The 25,248-nt window shown below is 48.1% G+C and overlaps 8 protein-coding genes across 8 annotated transcripts; 5 read left to right on the top strand and 3 right to left on the bottom strand.

The window, feature by feature from the left end:
* Positions 1–79: 79 nt before the first annotated feature.
* Positions 80–1,859, bottom strand: I303_105105 (arginine biosynthesis bifunctional protein ArgJ, mitochondrial; the record flags this gene model as incomplete). Its single annotated transcript, XM_018408742.1, has 4 exons — positions 80–407; positions 505–535; positions 622–706; positions 780–1,859. The coding sequence occupies 4 exons, from the start codon at positions 1,857–1,859 to the stop codon at positions 80–82; spliced, it is 1,524 nt and encodes a 507-aa protein (XP_018262433.1).
* Positions 1,860–2,187: 328 nt separating this feature from the next.
* Positions 2,188–3,106, top strand: I303_105104 (uncharacterized protein; the record flags this gene model as incomplete). Its single annotated transcript, XM_018408743.1, has 2 exons — positions 2,188–2,468; positions 2,563–3,106. 2 exons carry the CDS (start codon positions 2,188–2,190, stop codon positions 3,104–3,106), a joined length of 825 nt encoding a protein of 274 aa, XP_018262434.1.
* A 260-nt stretch (positions 3,107–3,366) lies between these two features.
* I303_105103 (uncharacterized protein) lies at positions 3,367–6,293 on the top strand (the record flags this gene model as incomplete). The annotated part of the gene is made up of 7 exons (XM_018408744.1): positions 3,367–3,483; positions 3,559–3,995; positions 4,057–4,219; positions 4,284–4,479; positions 4,541–5,934; positions 6,001–6,156; positions 6,258–6,293. The coding sequence occupies 7 exons, from the start codon at positions 3,367–3,369 to the stop codon at positions 6,291–6,293; spliced, it is 2,499 nt and encodes an 832-aa protein (XP_018262435.1).
* A 346-nt stretch (positions 6,294–6,639) lies between these two features.
* Positions 6,640–11,524, top strand: I303_105102 (uncharacterized protein; the record flags this gene model as incomplete). The annotated part of the gene is made up of 10 exons (XM_018408745.1): positions 6,640–7,887; positions 7,954–8,637; positions 8,713–8,900; positions 8,972–9,083; positions 9,162–9,728; positions 9,816–10,778; positions 10,894–10,917; positions 11,021–11,079; positions 11,187–11,295; positions 11,399–11,524. 10 exons carry the CDS (start codon positions 6,640–6,642, stop codon positions 11,522–11,524), a joined length of 4,080 nt encoding a protein of 1,359 aa, XP_018262436.1.
* Positions 11,525–11,954: 430 nt separating this feature from the next.
* Positions 11,955–14,859, bottom strand: I303_105101 (uncharacterized protein; the record flags this gene model as incomplete). Its single annotated transcript, XM_065969096.1, has 9 exons — positions 11,955–12,097; positions 12,149–12,653; positions 12,790–12,963; positions 13,047–13,479; positions 13,557–13,743; positions 13,819–13,970; positions 14,043–14,158; positions 14,268–14,530; positions 14,691–14,859. 9 exons carry the CDS (start codon positions 14,857–14,859, stop codon positions 11,955–11,957), a joined length of 2,142 nt encoding a protein of 713 aa, XP_065825168.1.
* Positions 14,860–15,519: 660 nt separating this feature from the next.
* I303_105100 (uncharacterized protein) lies at positions 15,520–16,697 on the top strand (the record flags this gene model as incomplete). Its single annotated transcript, XM_065969095.1, has 5 exons — positions 15,520–15,591; positions 15,711–15,820; positions 15,941–16,101; positions 16,214–16,411; positions 16,543–16,697. The coding sequence occupies 5 exons, from the start codon at positions 15,520–15,522 to the stop codon at positions 16,695–16,697; spliced, it is 696 nt and encodes a 231-aa protein (XP_065825167.1).
* A 307-nt stretch (positions 16,698–17,004) lies between these two features.
* On the bottom strand, positions 17,005–18,769 carry I303_105099 (uncharacterized protein; the record flags this gene model as incomplete). The annotated part of the gene is made up of 6 exons (XM_018408748.1): positions 17,005–18,180; positions 18,273–18,345; positions 18,402–18,465; positions 18,524–18,594; positions 18,648–18,680; positions 18,744–18,769. The coding sequence occupies 6 exons, from the start codon at positions 18,767–18,769 to the stop codon at positions 17,005–17,007; spliced, it is 1,443 nt and encodes a 480-aa protein (XP_018262439.1).
* Positions 18,770–19,282: 513 nt separating this feature from the next.
* Positions 19,283–25,159, top strand: I303_105098 (uncharacterized protein; the record flags this gene model as incomplete). Its single annotated transcript, XM_018408749.1, has 10 exons — positions 19,283–19,467; positions 19,534–19,693; positions 19,757–20,112; positions 20,178–21,045; positions 21,105–21,326; positions 21,382–23,413; positions 23,482–24,311; positions 24,397–24,525; positions 24,628–24,849; positions 24,935–25,159. The coding sequence occupies 10 exons, from the start codon at positions 19,283–19,285 to the stop codon at positions 25,157–25,159; spliced, it is 5,229 nt and encodes a 1,742-aa protein (XP_018262440.1).
* Between the last annotated feature and the right edge of the window lie 89 nt (positions 25,160–25,248).

Here is a 25,248-nt window from a genome sequence, read left to right as displayed (position 1 = left end):
TATTCGTATCGCTGAGCAACTGTTTAACTTCGATACTATAACACAGATCAAACAGACCCGTTAGCCTGTCCAATACGTTCTAATGCAATGTACGATATTTCTTGGAGTGATGCAAGAAGAAGAAGGAAAACGCTCGCCCACTCACACTTCCATTGATAGTAACGTATTCATGGGAGAAATCGCAAGTCCAAACTTTACTTTCTTCGTTCCCATCCCCGAGATCAATCTCAATTTCGAGATCTTCCTCTTTGAGGATCTCGCTAGCTCGTTCCTCGTCGATGTTAGGCTCCGGTTCGCCGTTGGTCAGTAGTCTGAGAGGGGTGGTGTTGCCCGACGAGGCTGGAGGGAGGAATGAGACGGAGACTGATGTCGGAGAGATTGGGTTGGGCGATAATGGAGTGTAGCCGCTATATTGAACGAAATAATCCCATGATCAGTAATTGATCGCAATTCTCACTGCTCGCGCTTCGTGATATGACGAATCGTGATTCAGGCTAGACGTACACTGCACATAGGATTCGACCCCAGTTGGCATCTAAGTGAAGCAAATATGGATTTAGCAAAGAAAGATCAACCGACACTGAGTGCGACACAGAGGAAAGCAAGAAGAGTGTCACTCACCCTCTCCATACATGGCGGTTTTGAACAGACTTGAATTGGCGACGCTCTTTGCGACGGCATTGGCAATTTCGTAGGTTTTTGCACCCTGATCAAAGACGACAGGCGTGAGCGACACTGAGTAAACGTCGGGAAACATCTCTGTGAATAGCACCACTCACCTTGACTCTGATAGTGACGAATTTCGTAGCACCTTCTCCGTCCCTCACAACCAACTGAGCCAATTCCTCGGCAAAGTTCTTCAATTCTTCCTTGAAAATACCAAATTCCTCGGGGTTCGATTTCTCGCTTAGTTCCTCCATCTTACCACCTGAGGCAGCACCATTCGCCAGACAAAGAATCGTATCGTTCGTCGACATATCGCCGTCGACAGTGATATTGTTAAAACTCCTGTCCACTGCATAATTGAGAGCGTTCTGCAGATCCTCAGGGTTAACAGCTGCATCGGTGGCTATCACGCCCAGCAGAGTTGCGTGAGGGGGTTGTGGAGGACCCATAGAGGGAGCTATCATTCCTGCACCTTTATCTATACCCACCAACCTGATTTCCTTGGTGCCGAGCTTGAAGGTTTTCGCGCGGAGTTTGGGGAAGGTGTCGGTAGTCATAAATGCCTTGGAGAGATCTAACCATGATTGAGGGGAACTGTCTAACCCCTCGACTAATTTGGGAATCTGATCTAGGATCTTGGAGATGGGGAGATGTTGTCCGATGACTCCAGTTGACATTACCAACGTACCCTCTTTCTCGTTACCAGTCCCCGAGGAGGGCTTGAGGAGGGAAGTAGTTTTATTTGACATTGACCAAGCGTCCTCTAAACCCTTCTTCCCAGTGACGGCGTTGGCACAACCTGAATTGACGATAAAACCCCTAGCTCGCCCGTTGGCAGTTCGAAGAAGCTCGGATGTGACGGTGACGGGAGCAGCCTTGAAGACGTTCCGAGTCATACATGCTGCGGCACTACAGGAGGTCTCAGCAGTGGAGACTAAGATACCGAGATCGAGAGCTCCAGCCTTCTTCTTGATACCTGCATGAGTCGAGGCGACGCTGAATCCCAGAGGGAAGGCGTCGGCGGAGTAAGATTGCACATGATGGTCTTTCGAAGGAGGTGGTTTGTTCGGTGTGACGGCTGTTCCGGCTGAGGTGGTTGTGCTCCGAGCGAGAGAAGGGAGAGCGGACGCTGCGGACGCGGCTGCGGCTGTAGCTCGGGATAGACCAGAAGGAGATGGAAGGGAAGGAGGCATCTTATCGCTTGAGAGCGGGACTTTTATGAATGCTCTGTGATTTTGAGTGAGTTGTACTTTCAGTGTCGGTATGAAATGCTCGAATCCTATCACCTGTGGACAGACGGTCTACGTTAAGATAAGGACAAAAGACTAACGTAAAAACGAGTCAATTGTTCACTCGACCACGTGACACAGCGTACCTGAGAACTGGAGCTCCCAACGCCGTAAAAGTTGGTGTGTATGCGAATATGAAGGCATTTGCATGGATTAGGCGAAGCGACAAAGCATTTGACAATGATCACAACTTAGAAGCGACCCTCATATGCCATGATGGCCAGCTAGTGCGATGAGTGTACAGGATGACCTCGACACCGAGATCGAATTGATCGCTTCTTCGCTTCTGCCAGCGGAGAATCTTGAATCTTCGCCATCCGGTATATGGCCAAGAACGATCGGCATCACAAGTACAGATAGCGATCTGTCCTTACATGCGTCTATCAGCGAAGGGTATCCCAGTAAAGATGCTATAGGGGTCGAGGTCAAAAGCCCCTCGATGGGTAGGGATGAGGCGTCCAGGTGGCAGGCGTTGGTGAAGGACAAGATGGAAGAGTGGAAAGAGGAAGAAGAGTGAGTTCAGCAATGGTCTTGCGCACATTTGATGCATGGTTCATATGCTGCGTCCGCGTCCAGCTTACACGATTTCTTGTATTTGTATGTATAGCTATCCACTGTATCAGCTTCTTACCACACACTTCCTATCTATCTTAGCTCCTTCCACATCTAGCCCGTCCACACAATCTCCCACGAAGTCGGGAAGACCCGAGGCTCCTCAAGACAGTCCTTCCAAGCCCCACCATTGTTTATTGATATCGCATCATCTCTTGTCCTCGACTAAACGGAAGGACCTCATATCCTTATCGTCGAAATTATCTTTGATAGGGTTCTCTAAGACTGGACACCCGGGCATCATGTATTCCATAGGAAGGGAAGAGGATCTGGAAGAATGGATAAGGGAAGTGAAAAGCTGGAACTGGTTAGCACTGAGAATCAGAATTTCACCCGAAACCATAGCCGAGGAGAAGCAGGACTTGCTGAACGATGAGAGCAAAGGGAAAGAAAAGGGTGCGAGAGGAGGGAAAGGAAGAGGAGATTGGACGGAGTTGGAAAAGATCAATGAGGCTCTTGATTGGTTAAGGACAAGAGGGGAGGGAAGGGAGAAAATCTTGATTGATGCGGGTGTAGGTGGTGGTCGATTGGAAGTGTAATATCTTTGTAAGCATCTATACGATCGACATGTAGCGATAATAGTGAGAGAGTGTTTCTCTCAATAACACAGTATGGTTAGCAAGTGATGGGAGATGGGTGAATGACGTGTGTAGCCATCATTCACGGACGCACAGGCCACTAAAACACTGTGCACCATTATACATAAAATGACTTATGGTTCGGATGTCAATTCGTCGCCTCGTCCTTCTTCCTTTTCTCTGTGATACTGCGCGCAAGCATACCCTCATCCAGCCACACGATGGAGCGCTCTTCCCGTCAGCGGCGGCACCATGATCAGACCCCAGCTTTGGGTCTGAGGCAGCTCTGGCGTCCCGAGGACGATCATCAAGCAGTAACCAGAGAGGCAATCACTAAAGTGAGCCTCACACAAACTTTCATTTTCTCACAAGTGGTATAGGAAGAGCAAGTCTGAAGACTCCTCCCTTTTCAGATCATCCAGTCATTCACGCCTTTCGAGCTTGAGACATCAGAGAAAGATGATCCTTTCCTGTCACTGCGAGCTTCACTCAAAGAGGCAACGAAAAACTATACGCCAGAAAAAGCCATCTCGAAGCCTATATCGGTCTCTCAAAGCGTAGTCGACTTCTGCAATGCCGCACAACAACGCAGGAAGAAAGCTATGATCAAATCACCGGCCCAAGAGATACTCGAAAGACCGATTGAAGATCCATGTCGTCATTTTATTCAGCCGATGGAGACTATGCTGACATCCAAGGCGATCAAGAAAACCATTGATCTCTCACGAGGAAAAGGTATCCTACCATCAAAATTGTCGCAATTTAGAGTCGGCGGTAAAGGAGAGTTTGCGATTTTGGAGAAAGTGGTGATCCCGCCCATGGAGGAGCAGACGGATCACTTCAAGTTACTGTGGGTTGTTTGTGGAACGTTCGACATATTGGAAGCTGACGTCAGCTGATATTATACACAGGAAATGGCAAATGCAGTGCACAGATACAGAAAAGCAACGCATCACTGCCATGCTCGAAAAGCGGAAGGAATGGTTGAAGCCTCAAATGGATATTGCCAAGGGAGCAACGGCGGACCATCCATTGTTGGCAAAACAGTTAGCAGCGGGTGAAGAGATATTCAAGGTGAGTCCTTCGTCACATTCAGCGATAGAGCGAGTGGGTTGTACTCATCTGCCATTTGCGCCAGAGTATATCACAGACGGAAGATCAGCCTATGCTTCAAGCCTGGCAATGCGAATCGCAACTCGCAAATCCGGATGATTTAAGCAATGTTGCGGACCTCTCCTGTCCCCGAATTCCTGCTCACGGTTCAATGACACACAACGACCATGACAAGATAGTTAACAAGGGATACATTGGCAAGGATTTGGACATGAGCATTAGTCAGTCGGGTGATAACTGACCGTGACAGTGTACGTGAAGCTAACGACGTTTTGTGCACAGAACCGGAAGGTATGATTGGCAATATGACTCTAGACGAGATAGCACCCTCATATCCCAGTCAACAGGACAGATGTCACGATCCTGATAACTCAAACGAGATTTTGGTCCCGACGCCCATCTCATCGCCAACGACCGGCCAGCTACGAACACGATGGTCTCTCGAAAACAATCTGATGTCTCCTTCTCTGTCAGTGATACAGCCTTTGGTCGCTACCTCTACACCCGGTGGCGATCAAGATTGGGATGAATCGACAGAATCAGTCTTTAAAGAATATCTCAATCCCTCAGCCTTTCGACAATCGCCTGAGATCGAGCATCAAGTAGGTGTAGCAGAGCGCGAGATCCTGGATCTGCATTCAAGATACAGCATTAACGGGCAACTTGAATCAACGGGAGAGCCCGATGTGCCGAGAAAACTGCAACCTGTCCGACGACGTGTTATACCCCCTCAAGAAATAGCTCCCAAGCAAGGTGATGAGCCTAGATCCCACATTATACCTCAAAAGAGGGGTAGCGATCCTGTACAAGAGTACCGGCATGGAAGAGGTCCTTCCGCTCGCATCACTCAATCCCTCCAGGGTCTGATCAACAATCACATCGGACGTACGAACACAGAAGGGGGGAAGCTTGCCTCGAACAATTATGGGGAAGCAGCCAATCCATTCACCCTTGACGGATTGCTTGATCTCTCGCAGCGCCAAGACCTCAAGAGCATTCAGCACGAGTCACAATCGACACGTCCAAGTCCCAAGACAGGAAATGAAATGTCTTCCGATTGGACGGGAAATTCTTCAGTGAGAAACCCTCGATGGTACTCAAACGCTTGCCGGCCAAACCCTCAGAAGTCGGAGACCCCACTTCCGATACTGGTAGCCATGTCAGTCCTTCAGAACCTGCCGTTCTTCCGAGCATTGAAGACAGAAGGGTTCGAGATAGTGGAGAGGGAGAAAAAAATGCATAACACAGATATGGTCATATCACCTTTCACTGCTATGATCTTGCGGGATATCAGGACCCTAGCCAAGACGGCCATGGATTTACTGCAAGAACTGAAGATCGCCGCCCAGAGATTCCGAAGGATAGTCGTTGTAATTGAGTGTATCAGCTATATGGCATATGAGAAGGATGAGAATATTTCGAAGAAAATTAATCCATTAAATGACAGTACTATACAAGCGATTGAACGGATACGAGACTTATTGCCCAGAGCTTTGGCTAGCGCAGGTGGGCCGGTGGGAGAGGTTGAACTGGTATTTGCGTATAATGGCGCGAAAGAAGTGACGAGGGTGATCAGATGGCTCATCGCTGATGATGGCCGGGAATCGAGAAAGGTAGATCATGTGAGATATAAGGAGATTTACGAAGATCGACTTTGGCTGAGTAGGGAACCAAACGTGAGTCAAATTTTTGTTCGGAAGTAGCGGTGCTTTGTCACTGAGCTGGTCCTGCGCATGTTGTAGGAAAGAGAGCTCCAGATATTGACGGTCGAATTCGAGCTCAATATCTTTTGCGCCTGGTATGCTCTAGCTCATTGTGGCTCTCTCGAAGGACTAATCGGCATGCATGATGCACAGAGGAAGAAGAGCTTCGATGGCGTAATTGGAGGCGATGTGGTAGTGAGTGTTCTTACCAAGCGGATAGTGACCGCTCCCAGACGCTGTTGAAGGTTGGGCCTTCCGTATGATATTGGTTGCAGCTGATGGTTGATCATCGATAGGACCGACTCAATGCAGTCTTGGCTAAGCACAAATAGGACCCTCGTTGAAGCACGGGAACAGTATAGCAACGAATGACACATGGATGAGTCTGAGGGATGTGAATATGAATGTCATGTGACTTGAAGAATGACCCTGGATGCAACAACATTACAAGTACTCGTAAACATCGTTCACGCGACTGACCACTGCTTAACTGCTGCTTGATCATGTTTCTTTCTTTCTTTGCTTCACACCGTTCTAGCACACTTGCCTATAGTCCCTTGCTTGAGTATGGCCCGAGAAGACGATTTTGGTAGCCTGAACTTGCGCTGCATCTGAAGGTCAAGGCTATACCTTCTGGACAAGCACACGAAGCATCGTCAACATGTATGAACAACAACGATGAACCCATCATCCCCCAATTCTCACTCCAATTTAAATTCCAACTCGAAACCCACTCGACAACTTAGCTCTTCTTTCCGGCATCCACTACCCCCGCGACCTTCCTCGTCATCCGCTCATGCGGCCCACTTGCGACCTTCTTCCTGCTCATCAGACAATGCTTCGAGAAAACCTGACGATGCGACGACCACGGCTTCCTCGACTTCACCTTCGGCTGCTCGATCATCCGCGCGACTGCTACAGCAGGCGCTGAAGCAGGTGCAGGTGAATAAGCATGGACAGACGGACCAGGCCCCAGGTCTAATTTCCACCCGTCCCATGCGATTGCCTTTGCCATCGCAATCAACATTCCTTTCTATGTCTAACGGAAATCCGTCAACCGACCAGTCCTCTAGAGGCGCAGACCCGTTGGCACCTTCTCCTGTACCTGCAACTGCAACTGTACCTGCGCTGTCCAGTAGCAATCACGAGTCTAATAATATTAACCAAGGAAAAGTTAGCAAAATGACAGGGAATGGAAATGTGGTACCGGGTCTCCCTGCAATTGGGTCGCGCGAACGACGAGAAGCGATCTGGGAGACGTATAGTACGGAGCAACTTGGGACCTTCGTCAAAGATGGACGGAATGGAATACGTCGCGAGTGCTCTCCGGACAACTGGTCAGCGATGGTCAATGTTTACCTTCGACGGCAAATCGCCGATGTTGGAAAATCAAGCAATACTTCCGGGCCAGATCCGAATACTTGCTCGGGTAGTCCTGCCAGACAGAGAACGAAAACGAAACCAAAAACACCGACTACGACGACTACGACGACGGAGGTGACATTCGATGCGACAGCTCCTTCCCTCTCTTCTTCTTTTTCTGCTTCACAAATAGTTGCCAGTGGAGAACATGTTGCGACATCGAAATCACCTGCTTCTTCGGCCTCTTCCTCTTCCCAGCTAGCTAGCCGTGGAGGAAATGGGCAAGGGCCGACTCAAAGTGCGGATGGAAGCAGCTCTACATCAGCAACAGCCACATCGATGTTCGGCAGTTCACTGTCCGTCCCTAAACCCAAAACGAATATTCATAAGCCGACTCTCGACGTCAATCGCATGCCCCGGAAGCCCAAAATCAGAACCCCTGATTCCAATGGTTGTACGACGACTCCTCAGCAATCAGGAACTACTCGACCATCGACGGACCAATTGCAGAACGCCCTGGGTCGAAATACTTTGGGTAGTGCTCGCTATCGGACTTTGAATGTGGTGAGCCTGATGCAGTCACAACCCGTCGAATCGCTGAGCATGTCTGATCGCTTTGATCAAACGAAGGCCGCGGCAGCATCTCTTGGACCGGTTGACGACTCGGACCTCTCAATGGCAACTTTGCTCCCGCTCGCGCCAAGCCCCAATGATGCCTCAACACCGGCGAACAACTTGTCGACAAGCCAAGTTGCGTCGAGTCTAGCTTCACCAACTCGGATCAATCCCCGAAAGCGGAGGCTCGAGATTGTGTCACCGAAAGATCAATCGTCCAAACGAGCCAAGTTCACGGCCACGAGTAATGACGCGGACGCAGCATCATCAAGGATGGCAATGGGGGTGATCGATCTGACGATGGACGATAGTGAGGAGGAGGATGCTGACCCGACCGACATTCGGAACCTTGGTATTGCTCGGGAACTCGTAGTAGAGCGCGTTGCTCCTGAGCGCTTCTCTCCAGACCGTAATGATCAGACTTTGCGGTCTTCGAGGAACAGAATCGATGTGCACGATCCGCTATCACCGATTATCATGAGACGAGCGCCAGGGGAAGGGCTGGGCGCTCGAGATTTAGGAGGACGTTTGAACCAGATCTGGCAGATCGCTTGTAATGGCCTGGATGATTATTGGAAAACAAGGCTTCCAAATACGCGCGACGGGGGCCCAGATTGCGTAGGCTCAGACATTTGGAAGTCGAGGTTGGCGAAATTGAGAAGCAAAAGGAGGACCGCCAGTCAGACTCACCGACATATCGTAAGCATTGCTCTGTTGGGCGCTTGTATCCGCACATATGATCGCTGATCCCTCGCTAATCCAATATCTCATTAGGATTACCCGCACAAGAGGAGGTTGCCCTTTCTCAAACGAAATATCCGAGTCGGCACCAGGGGCATAGCGCTGACTAGGTTCCCATATCTCGCGGACTACATTACCAAGTCTTCTCTCGTGTCCAGTCCTCCCGGCTTTGCTCGATTTTGGGACAATTGGACGGAAAGGGAAGGGAACATACATACTTGGTGAGGCTCAGGCGCTTCCTGAAAGCGAAGCTGTGAGACAAGTGCTGACAGAACTCTCATCGCATTTTCAGTCGAGAAGACCGATTTCTCATGATCAAGTTCGGTCGGTTCCGACCAATCGCTCCGGTTATCAACGTGGAGGATCGCCCAGATAGCGTTAGGATCGAAGTTTTCCGCGATAACGTGAGCTTTTTCCACTTTTCATCTCAAAAACCGCATGGCGATTCAATTGACCAGGGGTTCTCTGATAACGCACGCCAGAGCGAGACTTCGATTCTCTCTATAGACATGAGCCTCGATGACCGTCTGGAGATTCGCCCTTCCGGATTCAAGATCCCCATACCGTACTTGACTCAATCCAATCGACAGCATCAAGCACGCGTTCCATCGTCCAGGATGATCCCCGGAACAGGACTGAAGATGACCGCGAAATTCTACGCTAATGGGGTTCTGTGGTCAGAGCCTTTCCAAAGTGATACCAGTGTGATGACGCAGCCTAATGGTAACGGAGCATTCTCCATTAATGGAGGTTTCAGCCTGTCCAACGAGACCGGACATGTGTTGAAGTTGGAACCCGAACCGACCTGGGCTTTTGATCCTGCGCAGATCCTACCTCCTTTGCCCGTCAAGTTATGCAAGAATGTTAGCTCATCGTCACGCCCCCAATTGCTCTTCGATGATCCGGCCAAAGTGATTGAGAGTATTTCCGGGCTGACACGTAAAGATTTTCGTGCATTCGGAAGAGAAGAGGATATAGCCACATACCTGGCTGTCGTATCTGAAGGCAACTTCCGGGTAGACATCTACCGACGAGGAGGCACTCATCCGGTAAGCATACTGTCTAGTGTCTCGTCTTTCCGTCATGTCATGATTGACAATCGAGCTGAAGCGTGAAATTGGTGGACTCTGACGCAGTCAAGACACTACTCCGCCACGTTTCATTTCATGCCGTTAGCTGCAGCCGCGTCGTCTGGTCCATCGGATACTGCTTCGTCCGATGATTCGAGGCCGAGGATTGCTCAAGACGATTCCCAAAGGCAAGGACACGTCAAGATTCATGTCCGGAAGCTACAAGTCGCTTCGCTTTCTGAGCCTCCTGAGAATGGCGAGACAGACCAGCTACGTCAGCAATCTGTAGCGCATGCTGAGAAGATCGATGCGACTGTACGACTTGGAGAAGGCAGAAGCTCACTGGCCAGCCGAATCATCAAGTCACTTGATGATCCGATTAGGCCTACGAGGCGCGTGGCCTCCACGACAATTGTTCAGATGGACGACGAAACAAGGGATTTGACGATATCTAATCGGGAAATCGCAACGTTCGAGATACCCACCGCGCCTCTGCCTGGCGTTTCAGACCCTATACACGATGACCATTTGATGGCCACTCCAATGGAGACCGACAATGTTGGGATTCACGATGCGTCGGAACCGTACAGTGATGGTCAGTATGCGGATGATGGAGACGTGTTCATGGGAAGCGCAGTCACGAGTCAGAGAGACCCTACGAAGGAAACGCAGCTTTATACTTCATCGTCATTGCGAGCACTCGCGAGGACACTGCCAGTCGGTAACAGTACCATACCCGGATCACCCCACTTGCTCTTATCCAATCTGGAAGCGAGAACAGACGAATTCTTACTCAAGTCCCATATGATACCCCCTCCTTCAACAGCCATACAATTGGAGCCGCAAGAAGTTGACCAATTAATTCCTACCTCAAATGGTCTGGTTGGGCCGATCATGAAAAACAGAGTCAACGGATATACGAAATGGTCGACCCGAATCGATCCCGGTACATTGGCGGATCTGTTTCCTGCACTTGACGAAGTGTGGGATGGTGGAAAGATCAGACATCTGATCAGAGATCACGAAGAGGTGAGTTGAGCGTGAGCGAGAGCCAGACTCTAGACTCGATTCATTCGCAACGAACGATTCAGAATTTCGGTAAATGAGCCTGACTGATCACTGCATTGTCAACTTCTCGCTTTAGTCCGTTGTTTGGACTCGATATCATGTGAGTTCCACTCACTCTCCTACGTCATTCGTTCGATCTTAGATCGCAACTGAAAGCAAAAAATAAGCAGACTGACGATGTCATTGTTTTCGGAATCGTATAGCTTTCCGAGAAACAACGATTCATGGCTTGTTGTTGGAACAGATGGGTATATCAAAAGGGGTAAGTAAATACCAATTTCCTAACCTATTATCCACTACCGCGGTTACTACTCCTCTGCTTCATAATGTTATCATGGATGGGGAAGAAGCTGACAGACCCTCGTGTAGACCTATACCTGCCGTCCGTCGATCCGAGTACTACTGTTCGTATATCCGGACTTATGGACCGGTCATGGTCAGAGCACGGCTGTTCAGGGAAGTTGGCGATACCCTTCATGTGAGTCGTTTCGTTTGGTTTGCTTTGGATGGTCGATTGTTTGAGTGGCATGGCGATATGCAAATGTACAATCGCTGACCACCAGATTCCACGCACCAATCAGGTGTTCTGGCGAGACAAGTTCATCTCGATCAAAGAAATGGGTCAAGCTTTGAAGTTGTGGAATGAAATTTCGGGATATCATGATGCGCTGAGAAAAGCTAGAGGGGATACTGTCATTACTGCTTAATTTAGCTAGTAGTATCAGGTCTTTCATCCTCCATCCTTGCATGGTCATTTAGTAAGCTTCTCCTCTTAGAATTATATTATTTAGCTTTTGCTCCCGCCAATTGCCACTTACGGTTCTCGGTCTGTATGACATTTTAACTATATATGTTGTAAGCTGTATCATCCATGCCATCACGTTGATTATGACCATCACAACACACGAAGTGCTCTTCGATGTCGCTGAGCACTAATTGTCGAGTCCGATCTGGCTTTCGGGTACTGAACGGTCGGAGGGATGCCCTCACATTACACTATTGATGCATGTGTCATAATTTACTCTACAACAATATGATCATATGTGCGTTTGAGATGAAAGCCTTGATGATGAGATGAGATGAGATGTAATTTAAGCGAGATGCAGCGACAAGTGACGTGAGTTATATGTATGCAGACTACATGACTTTTTGATACTTCATATCCCCTCCCGATCCGAGTTGATCATCTTCTACGGCACCCCTCTTCATACCGGCGTTCATATTCATATTTGCTCTTGGAGGCATACGACCCGTCAAAGCAGGTGCGAATGGTCCTCCTCCTACACCACCACCACCACCACCACCTCCACCAGCGCCGCCGCCGCCGCGACCTCCTCGAGCGCCACCTCTGAATCCACCTCGACCTCGATTGAAATGTTGCTGGTGTTGGTATTGATTCTGATAATTCTGTTGTTGAGATTGAGGTTGGAATTGATGTTGCTGTTGCTGTTGCTGATTTTGGTTTTGCATATTCATGTTCGCGTTCCCGTTCATTCCCATTCCCATACCCATACCCATACCGTTATTCATTGGCATTCCCATCCCCATGCCCATGCCCATGTCATTCATCATGTTCATGTTCATTCCCATTCCCATGCCGTTGTCCATCATTCCATTGAAACCATTTTGCATTTGATTATTCCCGTTCATATTCATGTTCGTGTTCGTGTTCATACCCATACTCATTTGACCTAGATTGAAGTCCATAACCCCGCCTCCATTGTTGATATTCATCATTTGCATTTTCAGTAATTGGGCTTGAAGTAATTGAATTTGCTGATTGAGCATCGTACGTGCCGGAGCGAGTATCAAGGGATTGAGTAACATTTTCTTCGCCTAGCAAATAAAATACATGAAACAAAATGATCGCAATTAGCCACAGCCATTTGTCAAAGCATCATATTAAAGGTTGACTCAAATCGGCGACCGCGGCGAATTTGTCAACAGACTGGAGTAGGAGAATACGACTTACACCCATGAGATAAGTATTTATAATTTGAGGAGTCAAGGTGTCGAGGTTGATAGATTGACCATTAGCTCCTATGATGAAATTTCCATCTTCTTGTTGATTTTCGTTCGAAGATCCTTCTAGATCTGGTCGTGGATTCCGTTCATTCCTCGACGGAGATATCGCTCCTTCTTCAATCTATGCATCCCCAATGGAGTACCAGATGATAGTCAGCCTCTATTCGTGATAATACCAATCGTAGTATGAGAATCAGCACGTACCTCTTCTTCGCCTTTGTCCTCCTCGACTTTTACCTCCTCCTTGCTGTCTTCGCCTGGCTCCGCACCCTCCTTTTCTTTCTTCTCCTTCTCCTTCGCATCTGCCTCATCGCTCTCCTGCTTCTCCTTATTCGACCTGTCAACCTCCCCATCAATGTAAATACTGACTTTCTCGCGCAGTTCCGTATCCGGACTGAGCTTATCTAGACTTTGCACTTTCGATTCACATTCATAGCATTCGAAGTCGTTCTCCAGCAAGTGATTGGTGATGCATTCTTCACAGAATGAAGTCTTGCAGCACGGTGTCTTCGTAGCTTCCCATATCAATTTCTTACATATGGGGCATGTGATGGAGATATCTAGCGGTTTCGATTCTCGCAAATCTGATCCGGTCAAAGCCCGCGGTTTGACAGCTGCTTGCTTTTGCCATTGACGTCTGTCGTTTGGGTATCAGCAAGATTCACTCTCTCCAAGGATCTCATTTGAGATTTGAATGAAGCAACGATAATTTACTGATCAGGCACAGCTCGCACGAATCCTCCATCAGCAGTCAACATCGCACCTCCACTTGACCCTTCGACCCCTCCGGGGGTTTCGACGGTTTTGAGAAAACTCCTGGGGATACCAGTCACTCTGACGAATCGCTTTCGCTCGTTTGCGGCGGGATCTTCATTATCCGGACAATTCTCAATCCAGTGACCTAACGAAGGATAAGTTCAGCTGTCAGTGATTATCTTTTCCACTTCTGTGTGCCGACACAACAAGATTTACTGACCTTTCTTTCCACATCGATAACAGATATAGCCCGTTGGCGGCTCTTTATCATGTTCCGTTCCGAAGCCATACTTTGATGTAGCTGCTGCGCCTGCCGCTGATCCGGAAGGTTTATTCGTCCTAGCTGCTCGAGCTGCTGGTGCTCGATAACCTCTGCATACGTCCGAATTTAGCCAGGCCCATGTTCGTTAAGAGACAACGAAAGAATGTCAGCACTACACTCACGCTGACATGTCCTCTTGCATCTGCTCCCATGTTTCCGCGCCTTGCGCCAACACCGCAGCGATCTTTGCATCCTCTTCTGCATTCCCCGTTGATATCGGTACACTACGCTCTCCAGGCTGTAGCAAATGGTCATTTAGTCAGTCAGCGATTCAGTCAGTGCCGTTTGATGTGGGACAGATGTATACGAGTCGGGTTGAATTGTTTTGAGACGTTATAGATACTCACCTTGACTTCATCTTTGCCATCGAATCTTTTGGACAGACTTCCAAAAGTCCCTCCTGAACCTCTCACACCGCCCAGCCGATTCTGCTTATCCTGCATAGCTTGCCTAGCATGGGATTCTATTCGATGATCGCCCGTCAAAGAGTCTGCAGCTGATGTTCCGACGATATAGTTCTGTGCGTTGCCCCGACCTTTGGCTGAGGATGGTAGACGACGAGCTATCAGGGAGGATGATCGAGGGATTTGATGATTGTCATCCTTGAACTCTATAGAGCATTTCGTTTGTCAGCACAGATGATCAAACCATTTTGGGAGGAAGATCGATCAAGAGGGATTAGATACCCAGGGACTTCGAAGGAGGAAAAAGAGTGAAACCCAGGGACTTCGAAGGAGGAAAAAGAGTGAGAGAAGTGTGAGGGAACCCACCTTCTCCAGTGACATTATCGTAGACACCAATATCGAAATCTTTCCCATTTCCCATCTTGTTACCCAGAATGATCTCCCTCTTCAGGTCGAAGACCGATATATGCGTTCCATCGAATGTGACTCGCTGCTCATTTCGCCCTGCTCCCCATCGGTAGAATACTGTCGACATCTTGAGTTGGTTTTCAGGCGGATGTCAAAACAGGGATGAATGAAGATAGCTCGAAGTTTAGGCGGAGAATCCGCTATTACGTGTACTTGTCTTTCGGGGTGCCAGGTATCGAGAGACGTCAAATTGTGGGCGTGAGATGATATGATTATTCGAGGCTTTCAAATACTTTGTAGCCGAATTTGCCTCTGTCCAAGATGATTGAGAAGACGGATATCGCTTCGAGCTTCGAGCAGAGGTCTCGGCAGAGATCCGCTGTTCTTCTTTCAGTGGTCGGCTGTTTTTATGACCAGGACAGCGCTGATCGTTGGTTCTTAGCGATTTGGACTTGTCTTGAGCACCTTTCGAGCGCAGTCAGAATTTTCAGACGAGTCTGCGGAGTGATATATAGATGAGAGCAGGAAATAATGACGAACCAATGCTCAATAAAAGAAGAAAGCCCAAAGGCGAAAGCGAGTTACGTAATGCAGTTGGCCTTGTGTTACCCCGCATGCGCATAAATGCATCCTGGCCGACACGTCGAAGACAGAAAGGCTCAATTGCATTCACGCACTATGCGGACTTGCTTTCTTCTCATTCGTTTTGCATGAGACCAATACACTGGTAAATTGTGAGAATACCACAAAGTACCAATCCCGACAAGTACGCAGCTAGAAGAGCGAGATGGTTCGATCAACGACGATATTCAGAGTGCACGATGGATTGCCCTTAGCAGCCAGTGTGGATGACGAGAGTGTGAGTCCTATTTGACCTGTCAAGCTATCTTAGCATGAATGGTTCCTCTATTGGGTTGTAGCCCAGTGATTGCAGTTCAAACCATAAGCTTACAGATATCGTTGTCAATGTCATAACAGACCGAAAAAGCACTGACGGAATACAAACAACAATCAAAACTGATATTCAGACGTCTGAACGCTAATAGTGAACCGGCATGTTCGATCGAATCCGGTCAATATACTCTACAGTAAGTCCAAATGTCAACTCTCAGCATCCACCTACTTCCGGCCGCTAGTCTCTTGTTATGAGTTTAGATCCGAGATGAGGGGAATTATCGAAAGCTGACATGGCCAATCTGCTCCTCAAGCTATCTGATAGTGGATAAAGTGATCTACATGTGTATATGCGATTCCTCATATCCCCGTAAACTGGCTTTCAGCTATTTGGACGAACTCTCAAAAGAGTTCCAGAGGAGCTACGAGGGGAAGATCGAGGGTGTGACTAGGCCATACGCATTTATGGGATTCGGTGAGTACTGTGATCCTCGCCCCGATGTCGCAAGTCACTTCTATCCTCGATAGCCATGGCACCGAATCGAGAGCAGAGCACACCGAGCTAAAGAGTACGCTGTTCTTTGTAGATACATTCATTTCGAAGACTACTCGGTTATATAGAGACTCACGTTCATTAACCCAAGGAGCCGGTACGGCTTCCGCTTCGTCCTCATCGTCACAGCCGCCAAACCAACTTGATCAACTGAATGAAAATCTGAAAGACGTCACGAGGATCATGACCAAGAACATGGAAGATCTGCTATGGAGAGGTGACTCTTTAGATCGTACGCCTTTCCGGCTTGAACGAACCATCGCTCGCTCCACTCCACGAAATCCTGTATTCCAATATTTGATCTGCATTGGTTCTCCCCAGTCAAAGAAGGTGCTAATTCGCAAGCTTGTTTATCGACTTCAGGAATGTCACACCTTTCAACCTCGCTCCGATCGGAATCCGCGAAATACAGAAAGGCGGCCCGTAATATAAACTTGCAAGCTTTGATCAGGAAGTGGGCTCCTATAGGCGGTATAGGCTTCTTCTTCATTCTTTTCATGTGGTATAGGTTCTTCTAGACTACGTCACGCTAGCTTTTGCCAGTCCAAAGTTGTCGAAACACTCTGTTGATGGAGCAATGAAGCTGGAGAAGGGATCCGAATTGCCATACGATGAATGCATTTGTACAAAGGTAATATTACCATTCCATGAGAGAGCTTCTTTACAACAAAGATAGATTATATGATGAAATTATGTATCTAATGTATATATCCACCAATCAAGCTCATAACAACTTCGCACACTCGCACAGACAGCTTATAGACTGTATCGCACTTGTCTTCGCAATGACCGTGCGCCTTCTATCCTCTGAATCACCGCCGTCGTTCACAGACCCTCAGTAAGGTATCTTTGGAATCTAGCTTGCAATACCCCCAAAGTCCATCTCGCCCTCCTCCATCCTCCTCCCAATACTACTATACAGCCTACCATGATAATCAACCCTACACTCACATCCACCACTGCACGCCTGATCGTGGTTAGGAGATACCACATCAATCTGACCGACAATTTCCCCCTTTTGCGCTTGACCCTTGTCACCGTTATATGGCTCTGCGTTGTTCCCTGACCATCCGAAGCCCTGTTCGCACTTGGATATTGATCACGGCGCAGGTCATCTTCGAGAGCGTCCAACTCATCTTCTTCCGTGGTGTTCCAAAACCAACTTTGTCGTTTCCTCTCGTTCAACCGTAGAATTACCGATTGGTTCCGCTCTAAAACTGATAATCGCTCATGCAATGCAGTAAGGGATGTATGGATGTTCTGCAAGTTGATCGAGAGATTCAAGGGGGCCTGGGTGAATGTTGAGGTGGAAGCTGGACCTTGAAATCTACTTGGATAAGCTGCTATTGGCGTATGTCCGCCCATGCCGGGATGAGGTTGATTGACGCCGAGGTAAGGCGAAGAGGAAGGGGGGAACTCCAGTTGTGGAGTATGAATCTGATTTTGATGATGGATGAAATCTCTCACTCCGAGATTAGGCGAATGGGAGTAAGTCTGACTTTGCGAAATACCTAAATTCGTTTGAGGTCTTGTATGATCGTTTGGATGACTGGGCTGAATCGGTTTTCGGCCTTGTCGAAATGAATGGATTGAGCCTCCGGTGACTCGTTCTCCCGCTAGACTATGAGTCCGAGATGCGATGTGAGGTACATCCACATTTGCAGGGTAATTCCCTTCATGAGGCTGAGCAACGGGCGATTGGGAGTGAGCTTGAGATAGATTCAGTAGAGAGCGATGGGAGGAAGTCAATGCCGAAGGAGGAACGATGCCTTCGGCGACATCGGGTGGGGCTTGAAGAGGGTCAGGAGGCAACATGTTGTATTTCGGCGGCGAGGGTTGAGCTATAGGCGAAGCTTGAGAAGAATGATACGAGGATGAGGACGATGCGGGGGAAGCAGGTCTAGGTGGATACGTCTCGGAAGAGCCCTGTGTGGCATTGAAGGATTCAAGTTCGTCAATGCGGGATTGACAGCCTTCATGATCGACATGTTTGCGTAGTATCTGAATCGGGAGCTGGGTGTCAGCTCATACGGAAGAACTGATCCGAGCAGGGTATGTAATCCCGCAAAGATGAACAGAAGGCGCAGACTCACTTTCAGCAGAGCATATACGTATAGTCTTTTCGCTTCTCGCTTATCTATACCTTTCTGCTTGTTCCATGCGTCCCTGCAAAAGTCGATCATGAGCTTTCCATTCACACGATTGTCTTGGAGCTAGCTTACCATTTGGCTTTGCCTAATATGTCAAGCATACCAGGTCTGGGTATCGATATGTCCCCCTCCGTCGCTATCATCATTACGATTGAGCTTCTGAGCCGCTCAGCTTAGTGCGCTACTTAGCTGACCTTGTTTGTACAACGAATATAGCCACAATTTTTCCTCGTATGAGGTTTGGACAGATCCTCCTTTCGGTAGACTAAAAGTGTCGTCGCATCAGGTCCATTGTCCAGCAGTGCGGAGATCACTCACCTCTGTACTATGTCGACCGCTCGATGGAATTGTCTATACACCGATTAAAAAATGTGTAAGCACTCTTGGACGCTTCAGACCGATGTAAAGGCTCACCCATCGATATCAGCGAAAAGACCCATCGCGACAGTGAGGGCTCGCGGGCTTTCGCTGCGCCTGAGTAAATCTACTCAGACCGGATATCTATAGAGCTCGAACTGCCAGTCGGGGAGGAAGAGGGGACACTGGGAGCGTGTATATCGTGGACAGTGTCCAAAATGCCTGCTTTATGGATGCAAATCATAGATAAACATTGAATTGTTATCTTGTAACCGGGAATGGATTCGCCATAACACCCGGAGACAAGCTCATTACGTAAACAAGCTGATTCAGGCGAAGAATTTCAGTTTCGGCTTTCTCCCCTTCTCACCGTTGGATATTTTTCAGCTCATCCACTTTTTATAGAGCTAAACTATACATATAGCATAATACTCTTGTATCCCCTTACTAGAAATCAAAAAGGCGACGAGACCTTTCAATCCCTCAGGACCATTCCTCGTCGCCCAGCAGACCTACTTCTCAGGACGTTCTCCCATTTCATCTGCTCGCTTACCTCTTCCTCTTACCTCAATCAACCTTAGAAGGACTTCTTCAAGATGGATATCGCTCATTCGATAAATTCAGAGATCACCTCTCTCTCGTTCTCCTTCTTGTCCACCGACGATATCAAGGCTGTCTCAGTGAAGAAGCTCGATAATCCCGTATTGCTGGATAACCTGAACTTACCTACGAGAGGAGGACTATATGATCCCAAATTAGGTCCTATGAGTGCTAGGGACGTGTGAGTTTGTCTCATCAATCGGGAGTCTACCTGCAGAGGGAAGCTGCTGAAATCATTGCCTGATAGCTGTGAAACATGCCATCTTTCGTATTTTGCATGCCCAGGGCATTTCGGTCATATTGAACTTCCCACACCTGTTTTCCACCCTCTATTCATGAATCAATGTTACGGTCTTCTCCGTACGGTCTGTCTATTCTGCCATCACTTCAAGATGCCAGAGCTCATTGTAAGTACGATCATGAATCCAAGGCGTAGAATCTGAGCTGACAGGGCACCTTCCGCGTCTTAGCTCGCATCATACGTTGCTCGAATACGGCTTCTCGATGCAGGGCTCTTGACAGAATCCCACGAAGTCGCCTCGATATTTGCCAAAGCGATGGGCTCGCCAGTATCGAAAGATGACGAACCTGATCTAGAAGAGGAGCTTGCCGGAGGAGGTGGACACAAAGCCATATCGAGAGAGAATGCAGCCGAGTTGATCGTTAGAGTCGACGCTTATGTCAATGCGACCTTGGAAGCTGCTAAGAAGGTGTCGAATGGAAGTACACGGGACGCGTACAAGGACGGATTGGTATTTGAGGAACGAAAGAGGCTTTTGAGCGAATTTGCGAAGAAAAATTGGGCAAAGTGTAGTCGATGTTCCGCGTAAGTCAGCTCACATCGCTTTAAGAAGGATAAGCGTGGTCGAGCTGATGATCGGTGGATTTCAGTTACGCTTTCACGTTCCGAAAAGAGAAAGCAGTCAAGATAATTGAGTACGACCTCACGCTCAAGCACAAACAAGCTAACAAGATGGCCGGTCTCAAAAAGAAGGACGTCCTGGCTTTCGGTTCTGCGAAATTCTCCAAACATCGACGTTCGGCCGATCCCCAAGATATAGACGAAGGAATCGAGATGGACAGCGATAAAAGTAGTGCGGAGGAAGACAACGCTATGGACGTAGATGAGCCCGAGGAAGAAGAGGAAGACGGAGATCAAGACGACGATGAGATTGCTAGGACGGTAGCCAAATCTGCCAGTGGTCAAGTCAAAGGTGCTAGAGGACGAAACGAACGAGTCATGTCGGCCAGTGAAGTCCGAGCGCACCTGAGGCTGTTATTCCACCGAGAACCGGAAATTTGTAAATTGCTCTATGGTCGACATGGGAATCCTTCAACGAAATCCAACCAACCTACTTCAGGACCCCTTGCAGACATGTTCTTCATGGATGTCGTTCCGGTCACACCTACCCGATTTAGACCACCTGCCAAGATGGGAGAAGAGCTATTCGAGAATTCGCAAAATTCCCTTCTTTCAGCAGTCATCACTACGTCTCGTCGAATACAAGAACTCAACGGGCGACTGATCGAGCAGGCTAAAGCTGAACGAGGAGAAGTTGTCTTGGATGCTATAGCGAAGATTGACGGGGCAAGGGCATTTGAGCTGCTGTTGGAAGCTCTGATAAAGCTGCAACACGATGTCAACAGTTTCATGGACAGTTCCAAGAATCCAGCGGTAATGAGACAAGGCCAACTGCCCCCTCAGGGTGTCAAGCAACTATTGGAAAAGAAGGAGGGTTTGTTCAGAAAACATATGATGGTGTGTCTCTTCAGAATCAACCATATGATGTGCAATCAGCTAAAGATCACGACGATCAGGGTAAACGAGTGAATTACGCAGCTCGATCGGTCATCTCGCCCGATATAAATATCGAAACCAATGAGATCGGTATCCCACCTGTCTTTGCCAAGAAATTGACATATCCCGAACCTGTCACGGAAGCCAATGTGCACTGGTTGAGGCAGTTGGTCGTAAACGGACCCAAACATCACCCTGGTGCCGCTTTGGTCCAAAATGAGGACGGCAGCCAGATTTCCTTGGTGAGTCTGTGTTATCGAGAATGATCAGGTTCTGGTGCTGACTCTTTGCCTACAGGACAAAACAACTCCCGAACAACGTCTTGCTATCGCCAATCAACTCCTTACACCTCAAGGTGATTTCCATGGCATCGGAAGCAGCAGTGGCCCTCCTAAGCGGAACAAGAAGGTTTATCGACATATCCAAGATGGCGATGTTGTCATCCTCAATCGACAGCCCACTCTGCATAAACCGTCGATGATGGTACATAAAGTCAAAGTGTTACTGGGAGAAAAGACTATACGGATGCACTACGCCAACTGTAATTCCTACAATGCCGATTTCGATGGTGACGAAATGAACATACATTTCCCGCAAAACGAGGTCGCTCGAGCCGAAGCCAAATTCATTGCCAACACCGACAATCAATACCTGGTACCGACATCCGGTAACCCACTGCGAGGATTGATCCAGGATCACGTAGTGGCTGGTGTGTGGATGTGCAATAAATCCTCTTTCTTCACTCGAGAGCAGTATTTCCAACTTATCTACGGCGCCTTGCGAACGGAAGACAACTACACTGGTAGAGACAAAATTATAACTCTACCTCCGGCAATTTTCAAGCCTAGACCACTCTGGACCGGTAAACAAATATTCTCGACCATTTTAGCAAATCTCACTCCTCGAAACGCCAAAGGATTGAACCTCACGTCGAAGAACAAAGTACAAAACAAGCTTTGGCGTAGAGATGATTCTTCCGATCCAGCAATGTCAGAAGAGAATGTGATATTCTTGGACGGTCACTTGATATGCGGTGTTTTAGATAAATCGCAATACGGTGCTTCCGCCTACGGTCTTGTTCACTCTGTCCACGAATTATACGGTCCATATATCGCAAATCGACTTTTGGGTGTTCTGAGTAGGCTCTTGACGAAATATCTGCAACATAATGCCTTCTCGTGTAGAATGGACGATTTGATCCTCACTGCAGAGGGAGAGAAGATGAGGAAGGACATCTTGGAAAAAGCATCTGGAGACGGTGCTACAACAGCCATGAAATATGTCGGACTACCCGAGGGATCCAAGATACAAGATCCGGAAACAGCCAAGAATCTCGCCATCCGACTGGAAGAGATTTTGCGTGATGACTCGCTCATGGCAGGTCTTGATGCTGCCATGCAATCTTCTTTCAACAAGACCACCTCGAAAATCAATAACGATGTCTTGCCGGATCACTTGGTCCGACCTTTCCCCGACAACAATATGCAAATGATGACTATATCCGGAGCTAAAGGATCGAAGGTCAACGCTTCGCAAATATCGACATTATTAGGTCAACAAGCATTAGAAGGTCGACGAGTACCTACGATGGTGTCCGGAAAAACATTGCCTGCTTTCAAGCCTTTCGATACTTCTGCTAGAGCAGGTGGATACGTCGCCAATCGATTCTTGACTGGTATTCGACCTCAAGAATACTATTTCCACTGTATGGCGGGTAGAGAAGGTTTGATCGATACCGCTGTCAAGACTTCTCGATCAGGTTATCTCCAACGATGTCTGATCAAGCATTTGGAAGGTGTTCGGGTGCATTACGATCACACTGTTCGAGATTCTGATTCTTCGATCCTTCAATTCATGTACGGAGAAGATTCTTTAGATGTGACAAAACAAAAGCATATTGAACATTTCGACTTCGCCGCTCGAAATCACACCTCTTTAGTCAACAAGATCCGACCTGGTGATGTGCAAGGTAAAGTCAATGACGATGCTATATCCCACATGAAGAAGGCTTTAAAGAAACCGCATAAATACGAACCCGCTTTAGCAATTTATTCGCCGTCAAGATTCATAGGTGCCATGTCCGAAGAATATGCTAAGAAGCTCGATCAGTACATCGAAGACAACAAGTTTGGCTACATATCGAAGAAGGGAGTCAACAAGTCGAGTCCTTATGCGAGTGAAAGAATACCCGATAAAGAGTTCATGAGGTTAGCCAGAGCAAGGTATATGCGAAGTCTGGTGGAGCCCGGAGAGGCAGTAGGATTGTTAGCTTCTCAGGGTGTAGGAGAGCCTTCCACACAAATGACTTTGAACACCTTCCATTTGGCCGGTGAGCATTGATCTCGAAATGGTACGATTCGTCGAATGTTGATAGCTGACGCTGGATGCCGGATACAGGACACGGTGCTGCCAACGTTACGCTGGGTATCCCACGTCTGAGAGAGATCGTGATGACAGCATCCTCGAAACCCATGACCCCGACGATGAAACTGCCTTTGCGGGAATCTGTTTCGGACAAAGACACAGAAACCTTCGTCAAGCAAGTCTCCCGTCTAACGTTATCCCAAGTGGTCGAACGTGTAACAGTCACTGAGAGGTTGAGCTCGAAGACAACCGAAAGCGGCGGAACACGACAAAGGAAATATACCGTCTTACTCGAATTCTACCCGTCTGAAGAATACTCTAAGGAATATGAAATCACCCCTGAACAACTGCACGAGTCGCTTGCATTCTCTTTCGCCCCTCGACTAAAAAAGCAGATCGTCGCTGAGATGCGGGACGTTGCCAAATCCGCTCAACAGGACCTCCAGGTTGGAAAAGGTATCAAAGTTCGTGGAAGCGGGGGCGATCTTGCCGATGATCACGCTATCGACGGTGATCTAGACTTGGACGGAGAAGGAAACGCTAATAGGCGAGGCAAGGATGATGAGCTTGCTGAAGCGGATGATGATGACTCGTATGCCCTAAAGAGGACCGCTCAAGCGCGTCAACATGAATATGAGGAGGAGAGTAATGCCGATTCGGGAATTGCGGATCTCGAAGATTTCGTAGAGCAGCAAATTGACCAGCAGGATGAAGATGATGAGGATGTCGAAGATGCTGCGGAGAAGGCGAGACAACATCAGAAATCGGATGATCTGGCGGAATTGTTCAAGCTCGCTAGTAAATATGCGACTACCTTTAGCTTTGATCAACATAAAGGCAAATCGGCTCAATTCGATCTTGAGGTGAGTGCGAGCTCTTTCCCTTGTGTACTGAAAACGTCGGTCCTGTGTAAACAATGCTGATAGGCTCACTTCACGCCTTCCGTAGTTCCCGGCAAATGCGCCGAAACTGTTACTCGTCGACCTGATTGAGCGATCTTGTAGAGCAGCTGTAGTACATGAGATCACCAATATCGGAGCATGCCACAAGATATTCAACGATAAAGGTATCTTCACCGTGAGTCGCGATCACTTCACTATTCTTTTTCCTTCTTTACCCTATTCCTATTCCAAGGTTAGGAATTCGAGCCCAGCTGATGATCGTCTATTATAATCTTAGCGAACACTCATGACCGAAGGATCCAATCTTCGAGGCATGTGGGCATTAGCCGACGAACAAGTCGACCTCGAGAAATTGGCTTCCAACGATATCTACGCTATCTTGACTACCTACGGTGTAGAAGCCGCCAGACGAGCTATCATCGATGAAGTGTCGAGTGTGTTTGGGGCATACGGTATCGCTGTGGATTATAGGCATTTGACCGTTATTGCCGATTACATGGTGAGTAATTCTCACCCTCACTCGAATATTTTGTTGTTCCCTATGGATGTGCTGACAATATCCTTGTTTTGATGTACTTTCGCAGACCCACGCAGGAGGATACAGACCATTCAACCGTACGGGTATAGCGGCGAAATCTTCCCCATTATTGAAGGCTTCCTTCGAAACTACCGTCGCGTTCTTATCTGAAGCTACGCTGCATGGTGATTTCGATGATCTCACTTCACCGGCTGCTAAGATTGTGCTGGGTAAACCAAGTTCGAGCGGTACGGGTGCATTCGATATTAGAGCACCTACAAGGATTGCTTAGTTGGTCCAAGGGAGGGACTACGGATGTATCTTAGGGTTTGGTTTGGTGTTTGGTATCTCATTCAAAGGATCTTCTGCTTTTGTGCATAA

Source organism: Kwoniella dejecticola, chromosome 6, assembly GCF_000512565.2.
Source record: "Kwoniella dejecticola CBS 10117 chromosome 6, complete sequence".
NCBI lineage: Eukaryota > Fungi > Basidiomycota > Tremellomycetes > Tremellales > Cryptococcaceae > Kwoniella > Kwoniella dejecticola.
The sequence above is the reverse complement of the archived record's forward strand: the minus strand, read 5'-3'. Positions and strand labels throughout refer to the sequence as shown.